The 21513-nt window shown below is 48.8% G+C and overlaps 1 protein-coding gene across 3 annotated transcripts in view; it reads left to right on the top strand.

Moving 5' to 3' along the window:
* The window catches only part of LOC105191903 (uncharacterized), a 193197-nt gene that overhangs the window by 83492 nt on the left and 88192 nt on the right, over positions 1–21513 (top strand). The window contains exon 1 of one of the 3 annotated variants that reach the window (XM_011155676.3): positions 10122–10875. The exons of the other annotated variants lie outside the window; for them this stretch is intronic. Coding sequence (XP_011153978.1) covers positions 10842–10875 — 34 coding nt within the window. The 5' untranslated portion in view covers positions 10122–10841. Of the gene's footprint in view, positions 1–10121; positions 10876–21513 lie in introns of those variants that run through there. 3 annotated transcript variants of the gene reach the window in all.

The raw sequence follows: 21513 nt of genomic DNA, 5'->3' as shown, positions 1-21513 counted from the left end.
GCCCGAGTTAGTTGAAACTTTGTAAATAGCTTCCTTTTAAGCTGCCGGAGAAAAAAGTGTACCGGAAGATTTTTGGCGACTCGGGAGATCCTGGGAGATTCTCAACTGAGAGAGGAATATTCGCGTACATATGTAAGACAATCTCGAACTTGGCTCGAAAATTGGTGGGTCGGATTAAGTTGGGTTAGATAGGTTAGCATTTTGAGTGATTGATTGGCACTTTGGAGGTTTGTTCAGTTCGATTATAAACCACGGATATCTTCTAAACGGTTTTTGTTTTAGAAAAAGATTCCGGGACACGTTTTTTAAGCAAAATCAAACGGCCTTTCAGTTTCCGGTATAAAAAATATCCGTTTAAAAAAGTATTCATTTCACTAAAAAAGTTCAAAAAGTTGAAATGACTCTGAAAACTAACACTTCAAAATATTTCCACAATGATTTTTAAAAAGAGCCGACTTTTTGCAGAATATTTGAGCTAAATCGGACGTTTTAGGAAATTTCGCCATATTTTTTATTGGATATCGATCCAAATTTACGATAAATCCGAGGCTAATGTGAACACTCAAACCTGAAATATGAAACATTATAAATCATACATAAGAAATTCTTCTTTTCTTATTTAATCACACGTAACATTTCCTTCCGCCGTATGTCTCGGCTTCGTTAATTACTTTCGCCGATAAACGCCGATATACGAATTTATCGGCTACGCTATTGCGACTCACGCTGCGAGTGCAAATACGCGCGTCGATCGTCCGCAAAGGGCTAAGTCGCGAGCGAAGGGCGCGCCAAGCAGCGCCCTCCCCGCGCGGCCTCGTTTAGAAACGTCGGGTGGTTCGCTCTTCCGCTCTTTCCGCCAATTTGAATTCCGATCAGCCCAGGCACGTTTCTCAAAAACTCGGAAGTATCCCGCGCTCTCTGGGATACGCGTTCACGGAGAACGGCGCTACTTCATGCATCCGCGCGTACATCGCAGATTGCAACACGTACACACGTTGTAAGTATACGCGTGCATGTGCGTATGTACGTGTGTATATGTGTGTGTGTGTGTGTGTGCCTGTGTGTATGCATCAATGTAGATCTCGCGAGAGAACACTGTAGAAGCGCTGTTTAATATCCGATACGAGCTATATAAATATCATGCATACGATCCGAATATGCTTCTACCGCGTGCGTACTCACACACACACACACACACACACATACACACGTACACACATGGACGCGCAAGTTTACCGTTATTCGCGCGATATATGTACTCATTGATGCAACATAGATCAAATATGCGAACGTTGTCCGTTATTCAGCGAAATACACACGCATCACGCGCAAATGAATCGCACACACCTCGCGCGCGCGCGCGATATATCACTCTCACGTTGAATGTGCGAGCAGATGTACGTACGGAGTATTTATCGCGGTGAGACTCCGCGCGTATTCTCATCAACAGAGCCGCGCGCGCGTGTCCGTTGTCGTTGCCGTTGTGCGATATATGGCGCCGTTGCTGTAGATCGGGGTGTGTATATACATTATCGAATATTCAGCGAGTGCGTGTGTACGGCGCATACGTGATGTACACGCGTTGCCCTGCCTGCCCGCTCATCCCCTTCCTCCGGCCCTCTTGGCCCCCTCTCGGCCCCCACATAGCGTCTACAGTCGTGTTAAGGTAGATCAAAGGTACATACGGCGTCTATTATGCAAGATATTATACACCTAACGCGCGCGTTATGCCGCATTCGCGCATGCCGGCGCGAATACGTGCACGCGCGCGCGCGCGCGCGCGCGCGCGAGCAGCCGAATTATCAGCGTTGAGAAATTCAACGCGGCCGCGTATCCTTTGCGCCGGACATTCGAGGAGAGAATCGGCCGGTTTAGCGGATTTTGCTTGTCGACCGGATTAACCGCAAACGCTTGAGCGCGTGTCTGCGAAGAATGCGAGAGAGAGAGAAAGAAAGAGAGAGAGAGAGAGAGAGAGGAGGGAGAGAGAGAGAGAGAGAGAGTGCACGACGAACCTCGGTAAAGTGGTTGTTACATCCGGTCATCTTTTTCCTTTTTAATACAAAGGCAAATATAACGTTTAGGGGAGCCGCCTTTAATGGTCGTGATATGTTGACGTTTATTATAAAACTCATCCTCTTGAGCAACATTCAAAAGGTCCTAGCCGGTTTTAAGCTCATTGTTAGTGACAAAAGAATGTTATTGACGAAAAAATGTTAAACAGCACATGTGAGCGGAGCCCCTTTCCTTGCACCCCTCTTGCCGAAAAGAATCCAAGCTGACCCAACTATAACATCTTTGCATATGAAAAGCCCTTGTTAGAACCTACGACCTAACTATATGCAGAGATGTTGAATTTGATAAGTTGGGTTAAATCGGGTTATATCAAGTCAGGTTTTTCCGGAGAGCGAGTGCAAACATTTTTTAATGTACCCTGTGTTTTCGGAGGAACAAGCTCTATTTATGAAACTTCTCCTGTTAATAACTTTCCAGTAAACAATGAGCGACGGCTAAGACGTCTTGAATGTTACTCGGGATGTTCTATGATTCTGCGCCAACGAATCCAGGCCGCTGGAAGTGAGTCCCCAGAATGTCGTACTTATTAATACAAATCGAAGGCGAAAGGTGGTCGCGCGCGCGAGCGAGCGGCCGAGAATCGATTTCTGCTCGCCGCCGAGAGCGCCTGAAGGACGCCGATAGTTTTCGAGTTACAGCGCGGAAAGAACCATCCTGGCCGGGAACTCGGTCGTTCGTGTAATTTCAGGTGTAACTTTACTTAGTGGATTTTTAGCGGAGGTCGCGTCGCCGTCGGGGATTAACTCGGGAAATTCACTCGGGAAAAATTGACTCCTATTTCTCGCCCGTCCCGTCATACATTATGCAGCCGAGATGACACCTTCCTCCTTGGCCGAGGAGAGACGCGTTGCGTTGCCTCACGCACGAGGATTCACGCGCGCGCGCCCGTCTCCGTCATGTATAGTTGCGAAACACAAATATCATGTGGCGCTCCCTCTTTGTTGCCTCCTCCTTTTCTTCATCCTCTTGTCTCTCTCTCTCTCTCTCTCTCTCTCTCTCTCTCTCTCTCTCTCTCTCTCTCTCTCTCTCTCTCTCTCTCTCCCCGTCTCTGTCTACCTCACTCTCTTCATCGCGACATTAAGCTGACTTAAATTCCGCGTAACGTTTCCGTAACAGCCGCGCCCAAAGAGAGCATAACGTCAACGCGAAAACCGCGGCTAGTGGCGTCACCGGCCATTAGATCCACCGGGAGCAACGTACGCGGCGCCGTCGCTTTGAAATAAGCTTAAGCGCCGTACATAAGAGCCGGACTGCAGCATAAGTTTCCTGTAATTCCCTGTAAACCCGACGCTTCTGGCGGTAATCATAACCACTGTGCTCGCGCGCCGCCCGCGCGACACTTCTTTTTACGGGCGATACGCGCGCGAAGAAAAAAAGGGAGGAAAAAGGGAAAAAGGAAAAGAGGAAGGATGGTGGAGGGGGAGACAAACAAACAGAGAAAGGAAGAGGAGGGAGGAAGTATACGCGCTTGTACTATATTCGCGGGTAACAGCGGGGAGGTAATTTCGCTACATGTTTTCTATTGCAAGCACGCGCCGACTCACCGCGAACGAACGAAGGGACGCGCACTTTGAAGTTACCAACGCACGTAAGTTGCATGCAATTTTCCGGATTTACCGAGAGGCCTTCTTTTATCCCCAGATTCGGCCGCCCTCTCGGATACCTCTGACCGTTCGAGGAATTTATCTGCAAGTAAATTCAGTCCGGAGATATTCCGAGCTGAAGGATCGTTATTGTATCGATCGCTCCCTCCCTCTCTCTCTCTCTCTCTCTCTCCCTCCCTCTCTTTTGTACTTCTTTGATTTCTTACGTATAGCCTTTCATCTCCTTTTTCTCTTTCTCTTGCCCCTCCCTCTCTCTCTCTTTCTGCTGTTAACCAGCTGTAATCCCGAGGGGCTTTATAACCCCGGGGATGAAATAAATTCTACTCTACTCTCTCGCTCTACTCTCTCTCTCTCTCTCTCTCTCTCTCTCTCTCTCTCTCTCTCTCTCTCTCTCTCTCTCTCTCTCTCTCTCTCTGTCGTTCTAATTAACGGTTAGAATGCATTTTACGCGCACAGCTTGCCGAGAGAGAGAGAGAGAGAAAGAGAGAGAGAGAGAGAGAGAGATCGATCCTCCCCGCCACCCGTCGCAATTTCACTAAGCACGAGCGCGGAAATGCGCGACGCCGAATCGAAGGGGTGCGGAGGGCGGGGAGGGGGGGGCGAGGGAAGGGGAGAGAAAGGGGCTGGTAGCGTCTCGCTAAATTCGCGATCGGCCGCCAGGATTGTTGTGTTCCCCGTCGCGACGTCGCGTTGTTACACAAGCGTCGCGACTGTTGTCGCAAGCTCGATAAGATGAGCCGCGCCGCCGCCGCCGCCGCCGCCGCCATCGCCGCGGCACGTGAGAAACGCAATATCGCGCCACTGCGTTACGAATTACGCGAGCACGCGTGGTACGTAGTACTCGTATCGTACGGCAAATACCGGCTCGGCTGGTGCGCACACATAATCGAGAATTCAATATACGGAGCGGCCGGCGAAGTGTATTGGCCGAACACACGGGGCAGGGGAGGGGGGGGTGCATCGGGCGTGCTTTTTTTCGCACGAAGGCGAAAACGAGCGCGCGCAGGTAAATGCGGCCGGAACTCGAGCGGTCGTCTCTTCCGTCGACGTCTGACGGGATTGAGGAGGACGGGAGGAGGCGAGGGGGGCAAAGATTAGAGTTCTATTTCGCTGATAGTAATACGAAGATGTAGCGGCTTTTATCGTAATGCCGCGCCACGCCGCGCCGGCGGGAACCAGCTTGGTGCGAGCCGCTAAAGCCGCTTTTGGCAGCTGGAGAGCAGTCGGCTTGGCCGGGCGGGAAAAAAGGCGAAGATCCCTCGCGATAGGTACGGTCGATTAGAGACCGCGGGAGTGGATGATTACAAAGCGAACGCGAGCGTGAGGAATACTCAAAGCTCCTTTCACGTCGTTTTCCGTTTTAACCTTTTCGCTAGCCGACGCTACGAGCGTCGTCGTCGGCTGCAATCTCGGCGGTCGCCAAGCGCCGCGTCAGGTGAATGTCCCGATTACCGATACCGAGTCGGCCATCTTCTTTTTCGGCAAACTGCTCCGAACACCTTCGGGGCTGCAAGAAAAAACAGATATACAGTCGGGAACGGGCTCTGGTGATAGCGGGGATAAAGGGGAGGAGAGAACAGCGTTCACTCTTTCTCTCTTGGTTTTATCGTACAAATGAACAATCCAAATTGGGAAATTAATTTTGAAATAGCGGTTATGTAGCGTCAACATCTACTAGCTATTGAAAATGACGTTCGGTATGGGCGGAAGGCCCGACATAATTTTCAAAAGTATTCAGTTGAGTTCAGTTCAGTAGAGTCAAGACGCTAGCGGATAAGGTGCATATCCGGCACTTCGGTATTTATACTTCACGAGTTCCAACGGTGGAAAGAACGCTGTGAGAGCGATTTGTTTCCCCCTCGGCGAAAATGTGTCGTACCGTGTGTGCGCATTTTGGCTTAAGCGGTTTGAAAGCGGCGACTTCAGTCTGATCGACAAATAACGCCCTGGAGGTCGTCGAAGGTGCGACAACGATGATTTGGAACAACTGCTCGCTGAGAATCCCGCACGAACGCAAGACGAGCAATTGGGAGTAACGCGGCGTACCACTTCCAAGCGCCTACACGAGATGGGAAGGATCACCAAAAAGAAGGAAGATGGGTTCCGCACGAAGACTCACCGAAGCCAACAGAAAACAACGAGTGGCAGCGTGTCTTTCTCTCCTCAATAAGCAGCGTCGAGAACCTGTCTTGCGGAAAATCGATAAGGGCGATGAGAAATGGATACTCTGTGACAATCTGAAACGCGGAAAGTCATGGGTAAATCCTGGCGAACCGTCAACATCGGAAAAAAGGTTCCGCTCTGCATTCAGTGGGATATATCAAGAGTGTGCTTTGTTAAGAACCGCTGTTAGAATCAAGAGATATAATTATTGCTGACTGCTACTAACGCCGATTAGTGCGCTCGAGTGTTGCAACGAAAACGCAACGATAGCGGCGAAGGAGAATGTCCTGTGAAATTGTGGTATGACAACGTCGCGCCGCATAAGATAAAAGACGCCGTAACGAATCTTGGCTGGGATGAATCTTGCAGCACTCGGCGAATTCACCAGAGACGTTGCTCCATCCGATCATCTCTTGCACCGGCCGACGCAACACGCCCTGTCCGACACGCAATCAGTGGATGAGATCTGGAAATGGCTCGACGACTTTATCCTGCGTCCAGCACAGCATTCTTCCGAGATGGAATTCATCGGCTGCCTGGAAGGATGGCTCAAAGTTATCGAAGGGGTGACGTCTTTGGAGTACTCTGACTGAAAAGTCTCTTTTCGCTCTCTTTTGAAAGAAACCCGGAAAATTTAGCTGAAAAATTTGGATCATTCCACGTGTATCAATGTGTCAAAACGGGACGGAAATATTCGCGCGAAAAGAAAGATAAGAAAATCACTCGCAAGAAATTGCGAAATTACGGGCGCGGAACGAGAGAGAAAGTGGCGTGAAAGCTGGCAGAAGGTAACGAATCACGCTGCCGCGGATTTCTCTCTCCGCGGATATTTGCGTCGTCAACGGTTCGGCGGGCCACTTTCCTCTCCGCGGATATTTCCGTCGTTAACGCCTAAGGGGTTAATAGAGCGACAGCACATAAAAATGCTCTCGGCCGTTACACGGCCGACTCCGCGCGGCAAGTGGCCGCCGAAAGGCTCCAACCCCGCCATGTTCGCTCGCGTGCGTCTTGGAAACGCGTTACAGCTTTGCGGTGTAACCGCGCTTTAATGCGCCTCGCCTCGCCTTAATATTCTATTAGGTAAATCGGAAAGTTCCGTCCATCTAGCGGCAAGTAGCTATAGCTAGAACCCTGTCGTTAACCTCTGATGTCTAAACGAAGCTTAATGCTTTGTTTTGACATCTGTCAATAACATTCAGTACACAAAGGTATATATACGTTTGCATCAATCACATTGTTTTTTACTGCATCGAAAATGTCGAAATTTGCGCCAAATAAGCGTCTTTTGCGCGAAGTGTTAATCTTTTGCTTCAATTGGAAGGAAACTGCAGCTGAAGCTCATCGAATGCTTGTAGAAGTTTGTAGCGATAATGCTCCTTCCGTTAAAACATGCAGAGAATGGTTTCGACGCTTTAAAAGTGATGATTTTGACGTAGAGGACAAAGAGCGTTCTGGACGGCCAAGAGTATTCGGAGACGAAGAATTGCAGGCATTGGCGGACGAAGATCCGTCCGTCACAAGCAAGAGCAACTTGCAGAAGCATTGAATTGCGCTCAATCTGTCATTTCCGGTCGTTTGGAAGCCTCAGGAAATGTTTACAAGGAAGGAAAATGGGTCCCGTATGTACTGAAGCCAAGAGACATTGAAAGGCGAGAAACCACCTGCGAAATTCTGCTCGCTAGGCAACAAAGAAAGGGGTTTTCACATCGTATCATCACTGGGGATTTATTTTGACAATCCCAAACGTCGAAAAACTATTTGCGATCCCGGCCAATCCTCAACATCGACGCCAAAGCGGAATATCCACGGGAAGAAGGCAATGCTCTGTATCTGGTGGGATCAGAAAGGTGTGCTGTACCATGAACTGTCGAAAAGTGAAGTCGAACAGTCACAGGGGGATCTCTACAGAGAACAAATGATCCGTTTGAGCCGAGCGTTGCACGAAAAACGACTAGAATATGAGACGAGACAGCGCAAAGTGCTTTTGCTTCATGACACAACGCTCGGCCTCACGTCGCAAAATCTGTCGAGGAGACGTTAGAAGCACCTCGCTGGGAAGTGTTACCCCATGCGGCTTATTCACCAGACTGTGCCCCTTCCGACTACCACTTGTTTCGGTCGATGGCACACGCACTTGCTGACGAATGCTTCAATTCTTACGAAGACGTCGAAAAACGGGCCTCTGACTGGATAGCCTCCAAAGATGAGTCATTCTTTCGCCGCGGAATTCGCTTGCTGACCGAAAGATGGAAGAAAGTCATCGTTAACGATGGACAATATTTGGATCGATTTTTCATTTTGTTCCTTAAATAAAGCCATACGTTTCGCAGAAAAAAAAAAATAACGAAAAAACGGACGGAACTGTCCGATTGACCTAATAATACGCGTGTATACAACGCTCTCGGCTTGTCCCCCCTGTCTACGCACGCATGCTTTCCTTTTCGCCGCGAAGGAGAATCGGAGGTTGACAAAGCCACAAAGTCGAAATTGACACGTCAGGATCAATAGCCCGGGCGGAATAGTTGTCGCGCGCTTGAAAAGTGAATTGGAGCGGAACCGCGTGGAACAGCGGCGGGCTGTTAAACGCGCGACTTTTGACTGATCCCGACATGATGCGCTGCATATTCCATTGTGAAATTTCGGGAAACTCTTGGACGTTCGGTCTGTTCTCAGTATTGGTTCGAATGCGCCGAAATTGAAAACGTCCCGGATACACAATCCCCGGCCAGTGATTTTCGGCCGGCCGTGATATTTACGAGATAATTAGCTTGGCTAGTAACAATGACGATTACGATTTCAGCTGCTTTTGCAGCGGCGAAATGGATGCGCCGTCGAGGTCGTTTGAATTTTTCCAATTTCTTCATTACTCTTGCATTACTCTGCCGTTTAATCGCGAACGCTTGATTTAGCCGGCCACGATTTCGAAATCAACAAGAACAAATTGGTGCGCCCGCGCCGGCCTCGGCATCGCAAAGATTGATAGGTCGGATTTTTCGCGACGCGGCTGAGAATGTTTAAACAATGACGATTTACAAATGGATGGGAGGTATTACTTGATAAATTTCACACAGCGCTGAAGCGCATCGACCTTTGAAGCATCCTTTCGCGCGCGCGACCGGACGTGCAGTTCCAACTTTTAATAACGTCGTATCGATCCTCTAAATGTTATGGAATTTTCGAAAAAAAAAGAAAAAAAACATATATACATACACATATAAAACGATTGCCCTTTCGATGCCACCGGCGGCCAACGATTCGCATTGTTCGCAGCGCAATCGGGTCAGACGCGTCATTTTTTGACGTATAAATCGTTATAATCGCTTTAACCAATACGTTTGGCAATACGATGGAAATACGCAGGCACACGCGCGCGCGCAAGTACGTTCATACACACGCGGCTCTTTATATTTCTTCTATGAGACACGAAAATCCCAATAGAAAATCCCCATTTCCCGGATATTAGCTCGGTACACTTTTCGCAAAATTGAATGCATAACTCAGCCCGCCCCACCCGCCGTGCTTAAAATCGACGGACTGCGGCGGCAAAGGTAATTGTAAATTTCACGTTGTATTACCTGCTTCCTCGCAGAATATAACCCATTCGAACTTTAATTCGTATCAATTGAACGCGCGCCTGGCCAAATTTATGTCGCATTAAAGAACGCGCGATCTCGCCGCGCGTCTGGATATTGTTGCGCGTATTATCCCGCGCTCCGAACGAGAATTACGTTTAATCGCGATATCGGCGAATTTTTCGCGCGCGCGTTACCCCGCGCGGAGTGTTCCGCAGCGGCGCGGCTCGTGACTCTGAAATAACGTATATACGCGCGACACGATTTTCCGGTTCTCAATATTTCACGTATCTTTGCAACTGAATTCGGATCCCGAAAATCCCGGTCAAGTAAATTATCGGCCTCCAAATGCATCGGGGAATTGGCGATGTGAAAATTGAAGCGGCGAATCCCGAGTCGAGTTTTTAGTTCCGCATTAACTCTGCAGATCCCATCAAACCTGAAGTATCAGCGCGGAATTTCGAGCACTGCGACATTGTGTGTACGTCCCGGCTTTTGTGCCCCGGTGAATTGGAAAATTTAACAATTCAACATCTAAGCGTTTACAGCTTGTTCGTTATTAATTATTAGATAACTCGCACAAAATCCAGGCCCAGATCACGCGACGTGCGACGTGCGAATACAAAATATCCGATAACAATTAATAGACACAAGCGGGGAGCTCTCTCTAGGAAAACCAGATTTCCTCTTCCCGTTATTTCCCACCGATGTTCAACATTTCGCTAGATATTTAAATGTACCAGGGTAGGTTGATCAAAAAGGACTGCATCCTGCGTCCTGTATTCCGCCCTGGAGTCAGCCCCTGGTCGTCCCCGTGGTCGCCGCGCGCTCAGCGAAGTCCGACAGGAAAAAGTACAAATCAGTCGGAGCGCAGTGTTAATTAATGATCGCAAGTTAACCAACGACGATCATCCCGCGCGAGCACTACGCGAGCGACATTGTCGATACGCAGCACGTTTCGAGCCGTCCTGATTATTTCATCATGCAACCGTCACACCGAAGGTCTCGAATATATTTTCAGAGCGTTGATTTAAAATCACTTCACGGTCACCGAATATAGCCGCCGTTGATTGGTGCTTCGCTATTGCGAGAGGGGGAACCTCTTTCGAGAATGTTCTATCATTCTAGTATATACTCTAGCGCGCTCGCACGTGGTCGAGTTATGACGACTCGAGCCGGCGAGCGAAGCGGACGTGGCGACGTACGCGGAGAATCGGCGCGTTGTTTACGACCTTCGTCCCGGGCATTTTTTGGTATTTCGCCGAATACACCTCGAGACATTTGACCGGGCGCCGCCGCTCGTCATCATACGCGCGTCATCATTCTCCGATTGAATCGCATCTATCGTGTTGATGTCAGTGTCAGTGTCAATGAACGTCCAAGAGGTTGAATCGGAAAGGCGGAGCAGACAGAGAATACGGGACGCAGGATGCAGGACGCGGTGAGACATCGTAAATTTCTAGGTATGTCAAATTATTTATTGCACGGCATCTTGCCGATCTCTTGACGGACGATCGAGCAACCGTCACTGAGAATAAAGAGGGAGATTCGAGTGGGAATTTAGAGTCTACTTCATAGACCGTTATTCTTTGATAAATAATTTCGTCCTTTCTCTTTTCATTTCTCCCTCTTTCACAATTTTATAAAACTTCAACGAGTAATCATATTGATGGTAAAATTACAAAATAATAAAAATATTAGTGATAAAATTTTTCTCCTTTATAATTTTATAAAAAGCTCTAATAAGCAATCGTGTTAATAAAAAAAAAAAAAAAAAAACGCATAAACGGAATCGCAGGCAAAGAGACGACGAGAATAAAAGTTCGTTCTTTTGTTCGCTAAAAACTCATTTTTCGCCGTATCGATTATTCGATATTTGTTCATCGCGCGTGCATATATGCAGAATCAAAATAGGAACAGTCCTCTGTATAGCGTTACGCCTCGAGGCCCGTCATTGATCCTTCAAGTTGGAAGGAATTTGGCGAGGGCGAGGTTATCGCGGGAGCAAAATTTCAACCCCCGACTGCGCATATTTCGTAGGGACGGTCCGGTCGCAAATTTATTCGGGAATGACTCCGAGCCGATTAAAACCGCGGTGAATCCGGCGGAAAGTTCGGTAATCTCCCCGTTGTCTAATGCCGGGCCGAGCGTTAAATAAAGCAGTGACTTTATGTTACGTGGTGGTCACGATTGATTGCGTCTTTTAATCAACAGAAAGTGCCGCGCGACAGTCGTAAAGTCTCAACTTTGATCGTACTGTAGATATTTTTAACGCTTGCTTGAGCAGTCGTAAAACTTATGATTTCCTCGGGGAGGCTAACGGAGAATTCTTATTTCATTTCTCATGTATCATTTCTCACAGGATAACGTCGTCACAATGCGCGCGCGCGCGCGCGCGCGCGCTCGAAAGAGAGAGAGAGAGAGAGAGAGAGAGAGAGAGAGAGAGGATCGCTATAGAAAAATATGTTAAATGTTTTACTGAAATTTTATCGCGCGCGCGAGCGCCGTTTACTTTCATTCCCTTTTCTCTCCCCTCGTTCTCTCCATTTCCTCCTCTACCTTGCCGTCCGGTTCGATGTAAACGAATTTTAAATTTCTCCGCCGCGGGATCGCCATGAACATCAACATGATGATATATCAAAATGGAAGGAAGGAAGGAAGGAAGGAAGGAAGGAAAGGAGATAATAAATCACACCGGGCGATTTTTTACCCGAATCTTTTATCCATTCGTGGGATAAGCAACTGCTGAAAACATATGAGTGACATATGTCACGTGTCCCGACGCCAAAATAATGGCGCGCGCGAGTCTGCGTAAAAAACTAATAGGCGCTCGCGTCGATGATACTGCCGGGCGTTTGTGTGTCCGCGGGGGAGCGATATGAGCGTAATGAGAGAGAGAGAGAGAGAGAGAGAGAGAGAGAGAGAGAGAGAGAGAGAGAGAGAGAGAGAGAGAGAGAGAGCGCGAGCACGAGCCGTGTTGCTAAAACTTGCTGCAAGAAATGTTTACCGTCTTGCAAAATTCATTAGTCGGCTTGCGCGCTCGTCGAGTTTCATTTTCGTTTCCGTCGCAAATAAATTTATACGATCGCTTCGCTCCGCTCTGCGTGCGTGTGTGTGCTCGTGCAATTTAAGCAGCAGTTAGAGTATGCTATTAAATTTTATGTTTGAGTTAATTTCTACACCCTGTTTACTTACGCGCATGTACGCGTGCGCGTAGCTCTTAAAACGCGGTTGATTCATTAATACTTCGGGCCCGGGAATTCCCGTCCTCCGCGCCCACGCGCTGCGTGTGTTTTCTATTAGTAGTTAAGTATTAATGTGGAATTTCCACGCGTTGTTAAACGGCCGCGGCTGGGGGGGGAAAGAGTTTACGCTTCGCGGGAGCGAAGGTGGCGAGCGTGGTTATTAATCGCGCGGCAGCTGGCTGGCTTTTCCGTTTGTCGATATTTATCGAGCAGGCCGCGGAGGAGACTTAAGCGGCGCGGTCCGTATTCTCTCGTCCGTTGTTAATCACATCGATAGCGGATCGTCGATTCCCATTGACCGTACGTAAAATTCAGTCGACGATCGCGAGTCACCAAAGACGACGTTAAATATGCCCAGCCGTACGAGCCCGACTCGCTCGATCGACAATCGGTGACGCTTTTTCGGCGTAACTTGAATGAAGCACGATAACGTCCAGAATGCCGGCCACCCACCGCAGGCCCGACAAGTTAGCGTACGTAACGTTGAAGGTACGGTTGAAGCAATCCTCTCCGCTCTGGGCGAACTTTCGCGATCGCGCAAAAGGCCCGGCCGGCTTGATTGAAGAACGATATTATCGAGCATTTTCGGCCGCTCCATAGAAATGCCCGAATATTCGGGGCGTGTAATTCGCGATGATTTTTATTACCTCGCGATTACTGCGGTGTGTCGGCGCGATACGCGACACGCGGAGTATATTAGAGATCGTTGCGAGCACGCACTTTTGTAATTATTATCACTTGCGCCGATTTGATCGCGGCGCTTGTCGGCTCGGTGTTATCGGATAGCGCGACTCCTCGTTTTGTTCGCGCTAAATCCCGCGAGAGAGGCAGACGACGTTTTTTTTATCCCGCTGGTTTATCTCGCTGGTAACCTGACTGTCGCGACGCTCGGTGTGTCAATATATCTCGCGTGACAATCTCTCGATGACGGAGAAGATGCGCGCGTGTCGATGATGCTGGTTCGCGCAACGAGACACGTCGGACGTCGTGAACGTGTAATTCCCGTATTTTTCGCCGATACTCGTGAACAGCGCGCCATCGAGAGAGAGAGAGAGAGAGAGAGAGAGAGAGAGACGGTCGTCATTTTTAATTTCGCCCGCGGTACGGACGCGGGCGAATTTTACGGTCGCGCGATCCAGACGCGCACCGCGAGCGCGGTCCCACGGAAAAATCTTATCCGGGGGGATATCGTCGGCTGTTAACAGATTAATTGGTCGCGCACGTTGAAACTGAAATTGCACAGGCACGGGCGAATATCGTTTGCGCGCGACCGGATTAAAGGCTTTTATCGATTTGGCGCGCGCGGGCATCGCGAGATTTTCTCAATTTCCGATCGATTAGATTCGGCGATTTCGCAAATTGCATTATAATCGCGAATGCTCGAGCGCCCGCCGCGCCGTCGAGTTGGCGCTTATAATTAGTAACGGTATAGAATATAAATTAATGGAGAGAGCAAGAGCGAGCGAGCGAGAGCGAGAGCGAGAGCGAGAGAGAGAGAGAGAGAGAGTGAGCAGGGTCGAGGGGCGGGGAGGGGTTTATGCGCGAGAGGTAAAGCTTCAGATTGGAGTTTGTTGTACGTGAGGTTTACGCGGCGCATACCCGAGCACGCGCGCGTCTATGATTCGCATCGTGCATTCCCTCTGAGGGTGACTGAGTCCTTTTGATGCATGATATTTACGATGTTACGTAACCACGTTCGCGTCGCTAATACGATGTTTTTGCCTTTATTATTCGCCGCCTGCCTAGGGAGACTGCCTAGCTGTTTCGCCGCGCTCGGCATCGCCATCATCTAATTAGTCGCATCTTTCTAAGACTCACCGCCTCCTACGCGCCGGGCGGAGCGCGTTAAAATCCAACAACGACGCGCGGTATTCAACGAACACGAGTGAACGAACGAACGAACGAACGAACGAACGAACGAACGAACGAACGTACGAACGTACGAACGAACATACGGATGAGTGAAATGACTGCAACGCCGTCCGATTTGTTTGGCTCCGCTCGATATTGTTGGCCTCGACCATTTGGTAGCTTGAATATTTTACGTTTTCACAAAATCATGTCATGCTCTCGATATAAATATCGTGACCCGCTGTTCGACTTCGTATTGTTTATTCTTAGCCTCGTCGTCGTGTATAGGCAGCGGGAGAGAGAGAGAGAGAGAGAGAGAGAGAGATGGATAAGTAAACAGATAGATAGAGAGAGACGGGGGAAAGAGGAGGGCACAAATGATCGAGGAGCGAACATTCGAGATTTTAGTGAGGATCGTGTCAGACTGTTGTGAGTCGCGCGAACACACCCGGTATGCAATTGTTTATTCTTGCTTCCCTCAAGAACAGCGCGGAGATATACTTTCTATTTAGCTTCCGAAACGCATAGATTATCGAGGATCGACTGCTCGGCATTTTTACGGGGATCATATTAGACTGTCATTCTCTGTCAAACACACGCACACACATACATACATACACACACGCACGCACGCGCGCGCGACATATAACTCGGCCCTCTGCTCTTTTCCCGTATCTCGTCCGGATTCCGAGATAATCCGAGATTGATGCGTTCTAGGTGTGTACACGCGCGCACACTTTTCCGCAGTCTCTTGATATCCATTTTGCGTGTGTGCTTATATATATACATATATATATATATGTACACATATATATATATATATATGTACATATATATATTTGCCGTTCTTAATCTTCTTTTCTGTCGTCGTCCTGCCTCTCTTCCCCTCTGTGTTTCTCTTTCCTCCCCTCCTCTCTCTTCTTGTCTCTTTCTCTCTTTCACTTTCTCTCCCCCTCCCTCCCCTCCTTTTACATTAGGCAACGAGTATAAGTATATACGTAGCCGCGCCCCCTTTTCCGTCCGCTGTTTAATTTGTGTTTTATTTCGTGCGCCCACCGTCGTCCCGCCTTGTCTGTTCCCCTTTTTGTTGGACGTTTTTCCCGTATCCCGCCGCCACGCCGTATCTCTCTCGCTCCGGCGTCCAAGTATAGTTTCAACGTCGCTTCAGTAAGTTAATGAAATGAAATGAAATTATCATCTTGCCGTTCCCCCGCCGTATGAGCACGGCGGCGGCGCGGACTCGTCCATTATTCACTGATCTTTTGTGCCGTTCGTAATGCAGCTTCGCAGGGCTGATTTGCCTAAGAGTAAGAAACCCTTCCCCCTTGGCCCCCTTGGTGTGCTGCGCTCTTCCCCTGGCCCGCTCTCTATCTCCGTTTACGTGTGCGTGTATGCGTGTAATGGGATTTTGCTGCAACAAACTGCGAGCGAGCGGCGGCGGCGCGGCCGCGCATACACGCGTCAAAGAAAAATCGGCGGGCTGCCGATAACGCTGATGATAAAAAAGGCCGTGATTTACGGCCGCGTCGGGAGAGTCTATTCCTTTGTTCAAACGATGAATTTCCGAAGGCGTACGCCGGACCGACCCGCCGTCCCCCCCGTCCGGGGCCCGGATAATATGTTGACTCTGCGCGCGGGACGTCCTAAGTACACCCCCCGCCTCCCCCCCCGTCACACCTCTCTTCATTTTCCAAACAAACGTGACTCTCGACGGAGACGCCGCTTCCTTCGGCAGGGGATTTTTTTCCGGGACACTCATCCTTCCCCCCCCCCCTCTTTCTCTCTCTCTCTCTCTTCTTTTCTCTCTTTATCTCTCACACACACACATACGGAGAGAAGCGGAACTTTTCGACGCGGAGTCCGCGAAATTAATTAACCCGCCGGACGGCCGGCGACGAAAATCCGCCCGTTAAATCTCCCCTCAGCGGCCTCATCCGATTCCTTGAGCGCGACGCATGAAAGCGGCGAGGTCTTAATCCCTCCGGAGATCCGCCGGGAGATCCGCCACGCATGGCCGGCCGCCATTACGTACGGGCTATCTGCGCTCTCGATGAGTCGTTCGACATCGAAAAATAGCCGTTGTCTAGACCCCATTGCTCTTGTCGCCCGGGGCCGTATCTAATGTTAAGCGGTCACGCATTTCGCGTGTAAAGCGATGAGGTCGCGCCCGCCGCAGAAAGGCAGAAAAAGCTCCTTCTGTGCGCGCTCCACCTTCCTAACCTTCTCGCCCGATCCTCCGGCAATTCGCCGGCGACTTACTTGCGGGGAGGTACGTGTGTGCTCGTACACTACATATCTCGCTATTTAAAGACGCCGGGATATCGATTCGACAGGACGAGAGAGAGAGAGAGAGAGAGAGAGGGAGAGGGAGAGGGGCAGAGGAACTACTCGGCGTGTCGCCGCGCATCAGCGCCGATTAGTGGCGTTCCCGTCTTCAATTGGGGCCGAACGCACGAAATATTCACGGTGTCCATTTAACGGCCGCGTTACACTCGCGCGATATTCCCGTCCTTTGTAGAAATTGGCGCAACGGGTTAGTTTCGGCTCGTTGCGATTCAGCGGCATGCGACGCCGCTCGGATAATTATCCTCTTTCTCGCTCTCTCCCTCTCGCCTATCTTTCGCGCAGCTATGTACAAGGTGTCTCGGAAATGGCTGGTCAAACTTTGAAAGCATCGCTCTATTCTGCTCGCTACGAGGGTGGAGAAAGTCGTCTGAAAAAAGTATGAACGTCCAGAAACGCTTTATCGTTTCAACGCGAATTTTATTTTCACTCGTCGCGACCGTGCATATTCGCGTGTTTCGGTGTCTATTGTTGGCGGGGAAAAAGATTCGATAGTTCGCCGCTCTCTCCCAAATGAAAGGGTCGATCCTGGTTCTAAAAAAAAATATGCTACGCAAAGTTTGGTCGTCTGTACCTGAAACGCCCTGTACATGTACATACTTATACAGGGTGTTTGACGACAAACTTGGCAGACGCGAGAAGAGTCCGGAGGGGCAAGTCCATCCCGGCAGAGCCGACGCGAATTTGGCCGCGGCTGAAAAGCGTGCGTGTGTGCGGCGAAGGATCTCGTTCGCTCGAAATTATCGAATAATCGATAACCGAAGAGTTCTCTCTCGAAACGCGGCTCTTAAGGGGAGGATCAGATTGCTGAAAAATCGTGCTTGTTTCTGTTAATATTTTGTGACGAACTGAATAAATGTGCAAGAATGAAAATTTTCGGTATAGTTATACAACGTATGAAGAGTAGAACAATTTTATTTATTAACAAACACTCATATAAATATACGATATATATAGCTGAAATATACTGTATTTTTTTCAAATTATCGTTTTTGCAGTAATAAAATCTCGGCTCTCGGTGGTCCAATCAGAGCAAATTTTAGCTAGAAATCTTGAGGAGGCTTATCATTATCCGGTGAACTACAGAAAAAAAAATCGAACAAAATTAACAAAATGGTAGCTATTATTAGGAAAAAATTCAAATCTTTCAGTTCCTTTACAATAAAAAAATTAATATCTCGAAATGAAATATTTTGACGGAGTTGTCCATGGTTCACCTGAGAGCCACATGAACAAATATTATTGCTTTAAAATGTCAAATCGATACGAAGCTCAGTTTCGGAGAAATCACTGCAAAAAGTTGAACAACAAAATTTCGGGAGAAACGCGTTTAAAATTTAAGTGGACGTATATTTGTATGAATATCTGTTAATAAACAAAATTTTTCTACTCTTCGTATGTTATATACGTAAATATATATAAAATTTCCATTCTTGCACATTTATTCAATTCGTCACAAAATCGTTATCAAAAATAAGCACGATTTTTCAGTAATCTGAGCCTACAGCCTCCTTAAGGACTTTGCACGTGGAAAATCCGTAACCGCAACCGCAAGGTCGTAAGAAAACTGACTCTGTTGCTCTCGTTGCGCTAAAGGAATAATCGACTGTGATTGGTCAGTTTTCTTACGATCTTACGGTTACGCTTAACCCTTCAACTGCTACGGTCGAGATAACTCGAGTGTGGAAAAAAATGGCGGCCTTGCTACGATCGAGTTTACTCGATTTGGACTTTCAATGGGTGTGGTATTTTTTTTCATTTAAAAATGTGAATTTGTGAAAATCTGGGTCATCAGCAAATTACAAAATATTTTATAATTGTAAAAATAACTCAGCAAAGAGGGTCATACTGGTCATTTAATATCTCAGCGGTTAAAGGGTTAAAATTCTTCTACGTGCAATGGCGACGCAAAAGGGATCACAGCTGGAGACCTTTGCTAAACCTTGCCTAAAGCCGGCATTGTAGCGAAGACGCGCGATCAGAAAAAAGGCGCAAAGTTTGACCGTTCGTCGATTTGCTGGCGAATCGATTCGATTCGCGCCCGAAATATCCAAGGTCGGTTATCCGAGGTTATCAGCAAATTTGTACTTTTCGCGCTCGGCAGCTCCGGCTGACACGCGCGGCCGCAAGAAGCCGGAGCTACTTTGCATCACGTCCGGAATCGCGCGCTTCTTCTGCGGGGTAATACGAGGCTCATCGTCTCTCTCTCTCTCTCTCTCTCTCTCTCTCTCTCTCTCTCTCTCTCTCTCTCTCTCTCGCCGGGGCGTAATTATATTCAGGTGCGATGATCAACCGCAGTCACGGGCACGGCCGTGATAACAATGCCAATTTAATTTATAGGAATGCTTCCCCTCTCCCCATTCTTCCTTGGCCCCTCACTTTGCATAACTTGGAATTAAATTGATTTCGCCGAGTTTCTCGAGACGGCGCGGCGCGGCGCGGCGCAGCGGCGCGTGAGATATTCCGCCGCGAGATACGTTCTCGTAATTCGGCAAGTGCGTGAACTGCAGGGGGGTAAGGGGAGAGTGAACGCAGGTACCGTCGGTGGAGGGGGGAGGGGGTTGAAGATAGCATGAAAAGTTCCGGTGGAATTTATCTTTCTAATGAAAAGTAAATCAGACACGCGCGCGGAGTGAAATCCTTTTTTTTTTTTTTCTTTGTTTTCATTGCGCGTCTCGCTTTCGAGAAGATTGATTTTCGGAGATTGGAAAATTATTATCAGCTGTATCTCCCCGCGAGGCTTGGCCGAAAATTCGATCGACCGCTACGCGAGAGAATCGCCGGGAGATAAATTATGAATTATCGTTAATCCTAAGAGCCGGGTGTGTCTATGTGTATGTGTGAAACTTTTCTTTCTCCCTTTCTTCCGGCACAGCAGCGAAGGATACACGTGTTTTACACGCGCGGGGATTCTTCAACAAGGCGAACGTGCACTTATATCGCATACGCGCGCGGTAAAATGCAACACGCGCACGCACAATCCATATTTCTCGCGGTGTAACAGGCGTTATTGTTCCAAGTTTTGTCCCGAGTTTCGGACTCCTGCTCCGAAACTTGGCAAGCTCGCGCGCGTTATCCAAACCAATCTATTTTATCAAGAATCGGACGATTCGCGCAAAATTATTGCCCGATGTACTTTAAATGCGCGTGTTCGCGCATATTGCGTGCGCGCGCGCCCGCGCGAGCGATTCCGTGCTGGAGCAACGGTAAACGCGCTTCGGGTCGAGCTGTGTTCGGAATCGTACGAAAGAGAAGGAGAGAGAGAGAGAGAGAGAGAGAGAGGGAGAGGGAGAGAGAGTGGACGATGGAGAACGGAGGTGAAAGAGAGAGGAGAAGGGCGAGATAGAAAGGACGAGAGAGAGAGAGAGAGAGAGAGAGAGCGCGAGAGAGAGCGAGAGAGAGCGAGAGAGAGAGAGAGAGAGAGAGAGGGAGGGAGAGAGGGAGAGAAATACGCTGGTGTTTCGGACCACCTCGAACCATCTACTGCCGGACCGTGTATTTCATCGATTTTCTATAGTACCCGCCGTTTCCAAGATAACAAAAGAAGACAGCTGTATCGGGCATCGACGAGAGTGAGATGGCCGGCGCAGTCCTTCGGGGACTACATCATACCTCCTCACGTGCGCCCGTAATACCTGATGTATGGTTTCTTTTATTATTTTAGAAAAAGCGGATATTACAAACGCGCTCGCGCGCTGATCCGGCGGCGGCGGCGGTGCGCCAAACAACCGTCGTAAATACGCGCGTTCACGCTCGATGTTTCACCGCAGTTGCACAGATGCATTTCGAATCAATGCGTGTGTTTACACGCCGATATGTGCGGGGTGTGTCGCTCGATAAATTCGAGGGGACGGACATCGGGACAGGGGGAGAGAGAGGTAGAGAGGAAGGGGGAGAGAGAAAGAGAGAGAGAAGAAGAGGGAGAGGAGAAAGAGAGGAGGAGAGAGAGAGATTATATATTATATTATATATAATATATAATATATAATATATAGTATAATTTTGTCATATTACCCGAAAAACCGACGACTCACTTTGTGAGCGATTTGCTTTTAATAAGCGAGTGGACGCTAGCGCTAATTCGTGCAAATAAACTGGCGGCTTTCGAGAGGACTTTTCCTCCGAGCGACATCCAAGAGCGCGCGACGCTTCGTTATATGCGGATATGCATTGCACTTCTCGCCCGGGCTGTCGATCATCCGATTGAGTTGTCCGTAATTATTGCTGTCCTCTCTTTCTCTCTCTCTCTCTCTCTCTCCCTCCCTTCCTCGCTCGCTGTCTCTTGTCACTTCCGATAATTATCTTCGCGAGCCGGATCGCGCGGTTCGCCGCGATAATAATTCGGGCGAAGTGGTTCGCGGGTGCTCGGATGAAGCGCAAATTACTCTCGGCGCATTAGTATTCAAGGAGTACCGATTTCTTGCTCTCTATCTTTTCGTGAACCGTTAATAAAGCACGCCGTAACATCACCGGCATATATTAACACGTGGCGGAGAGAAAGAGAAGGGGGAAAGTGAGAGAGGGAAGGGAAAAAGGGGAAGAGAAACATCGCAATTGGCGCGGATCGAGAGAGAGAGAGAGAGAGAGAGAGAGAGAGAGAGAGAGAAAGAGAGAGAAAAAGGAGCTCGGCGAGAAAAATCGCCGAATCTCCTCGAGTCGCGC

Source organism: Harpegnathos saltator, unplaced genomic scaffold (assembly GCF_003227715.2).
Source record: "Harpegnathos saltator strain DR-91 unplaced genomic scaffold, Hsal_v8.6 scaffold71, whole genome shotgun sequence".
NCBI lineage: Eukaryota > Metazoa > Arthropoda > Insecta > Hymenoptera > Formicidae > Harpegnathos > Harpegnathos saltator.
Note: the sequence above shows the minus strand (reverse complement) of the source record. Positions and strands in the feature narration are given on the sequence as shown.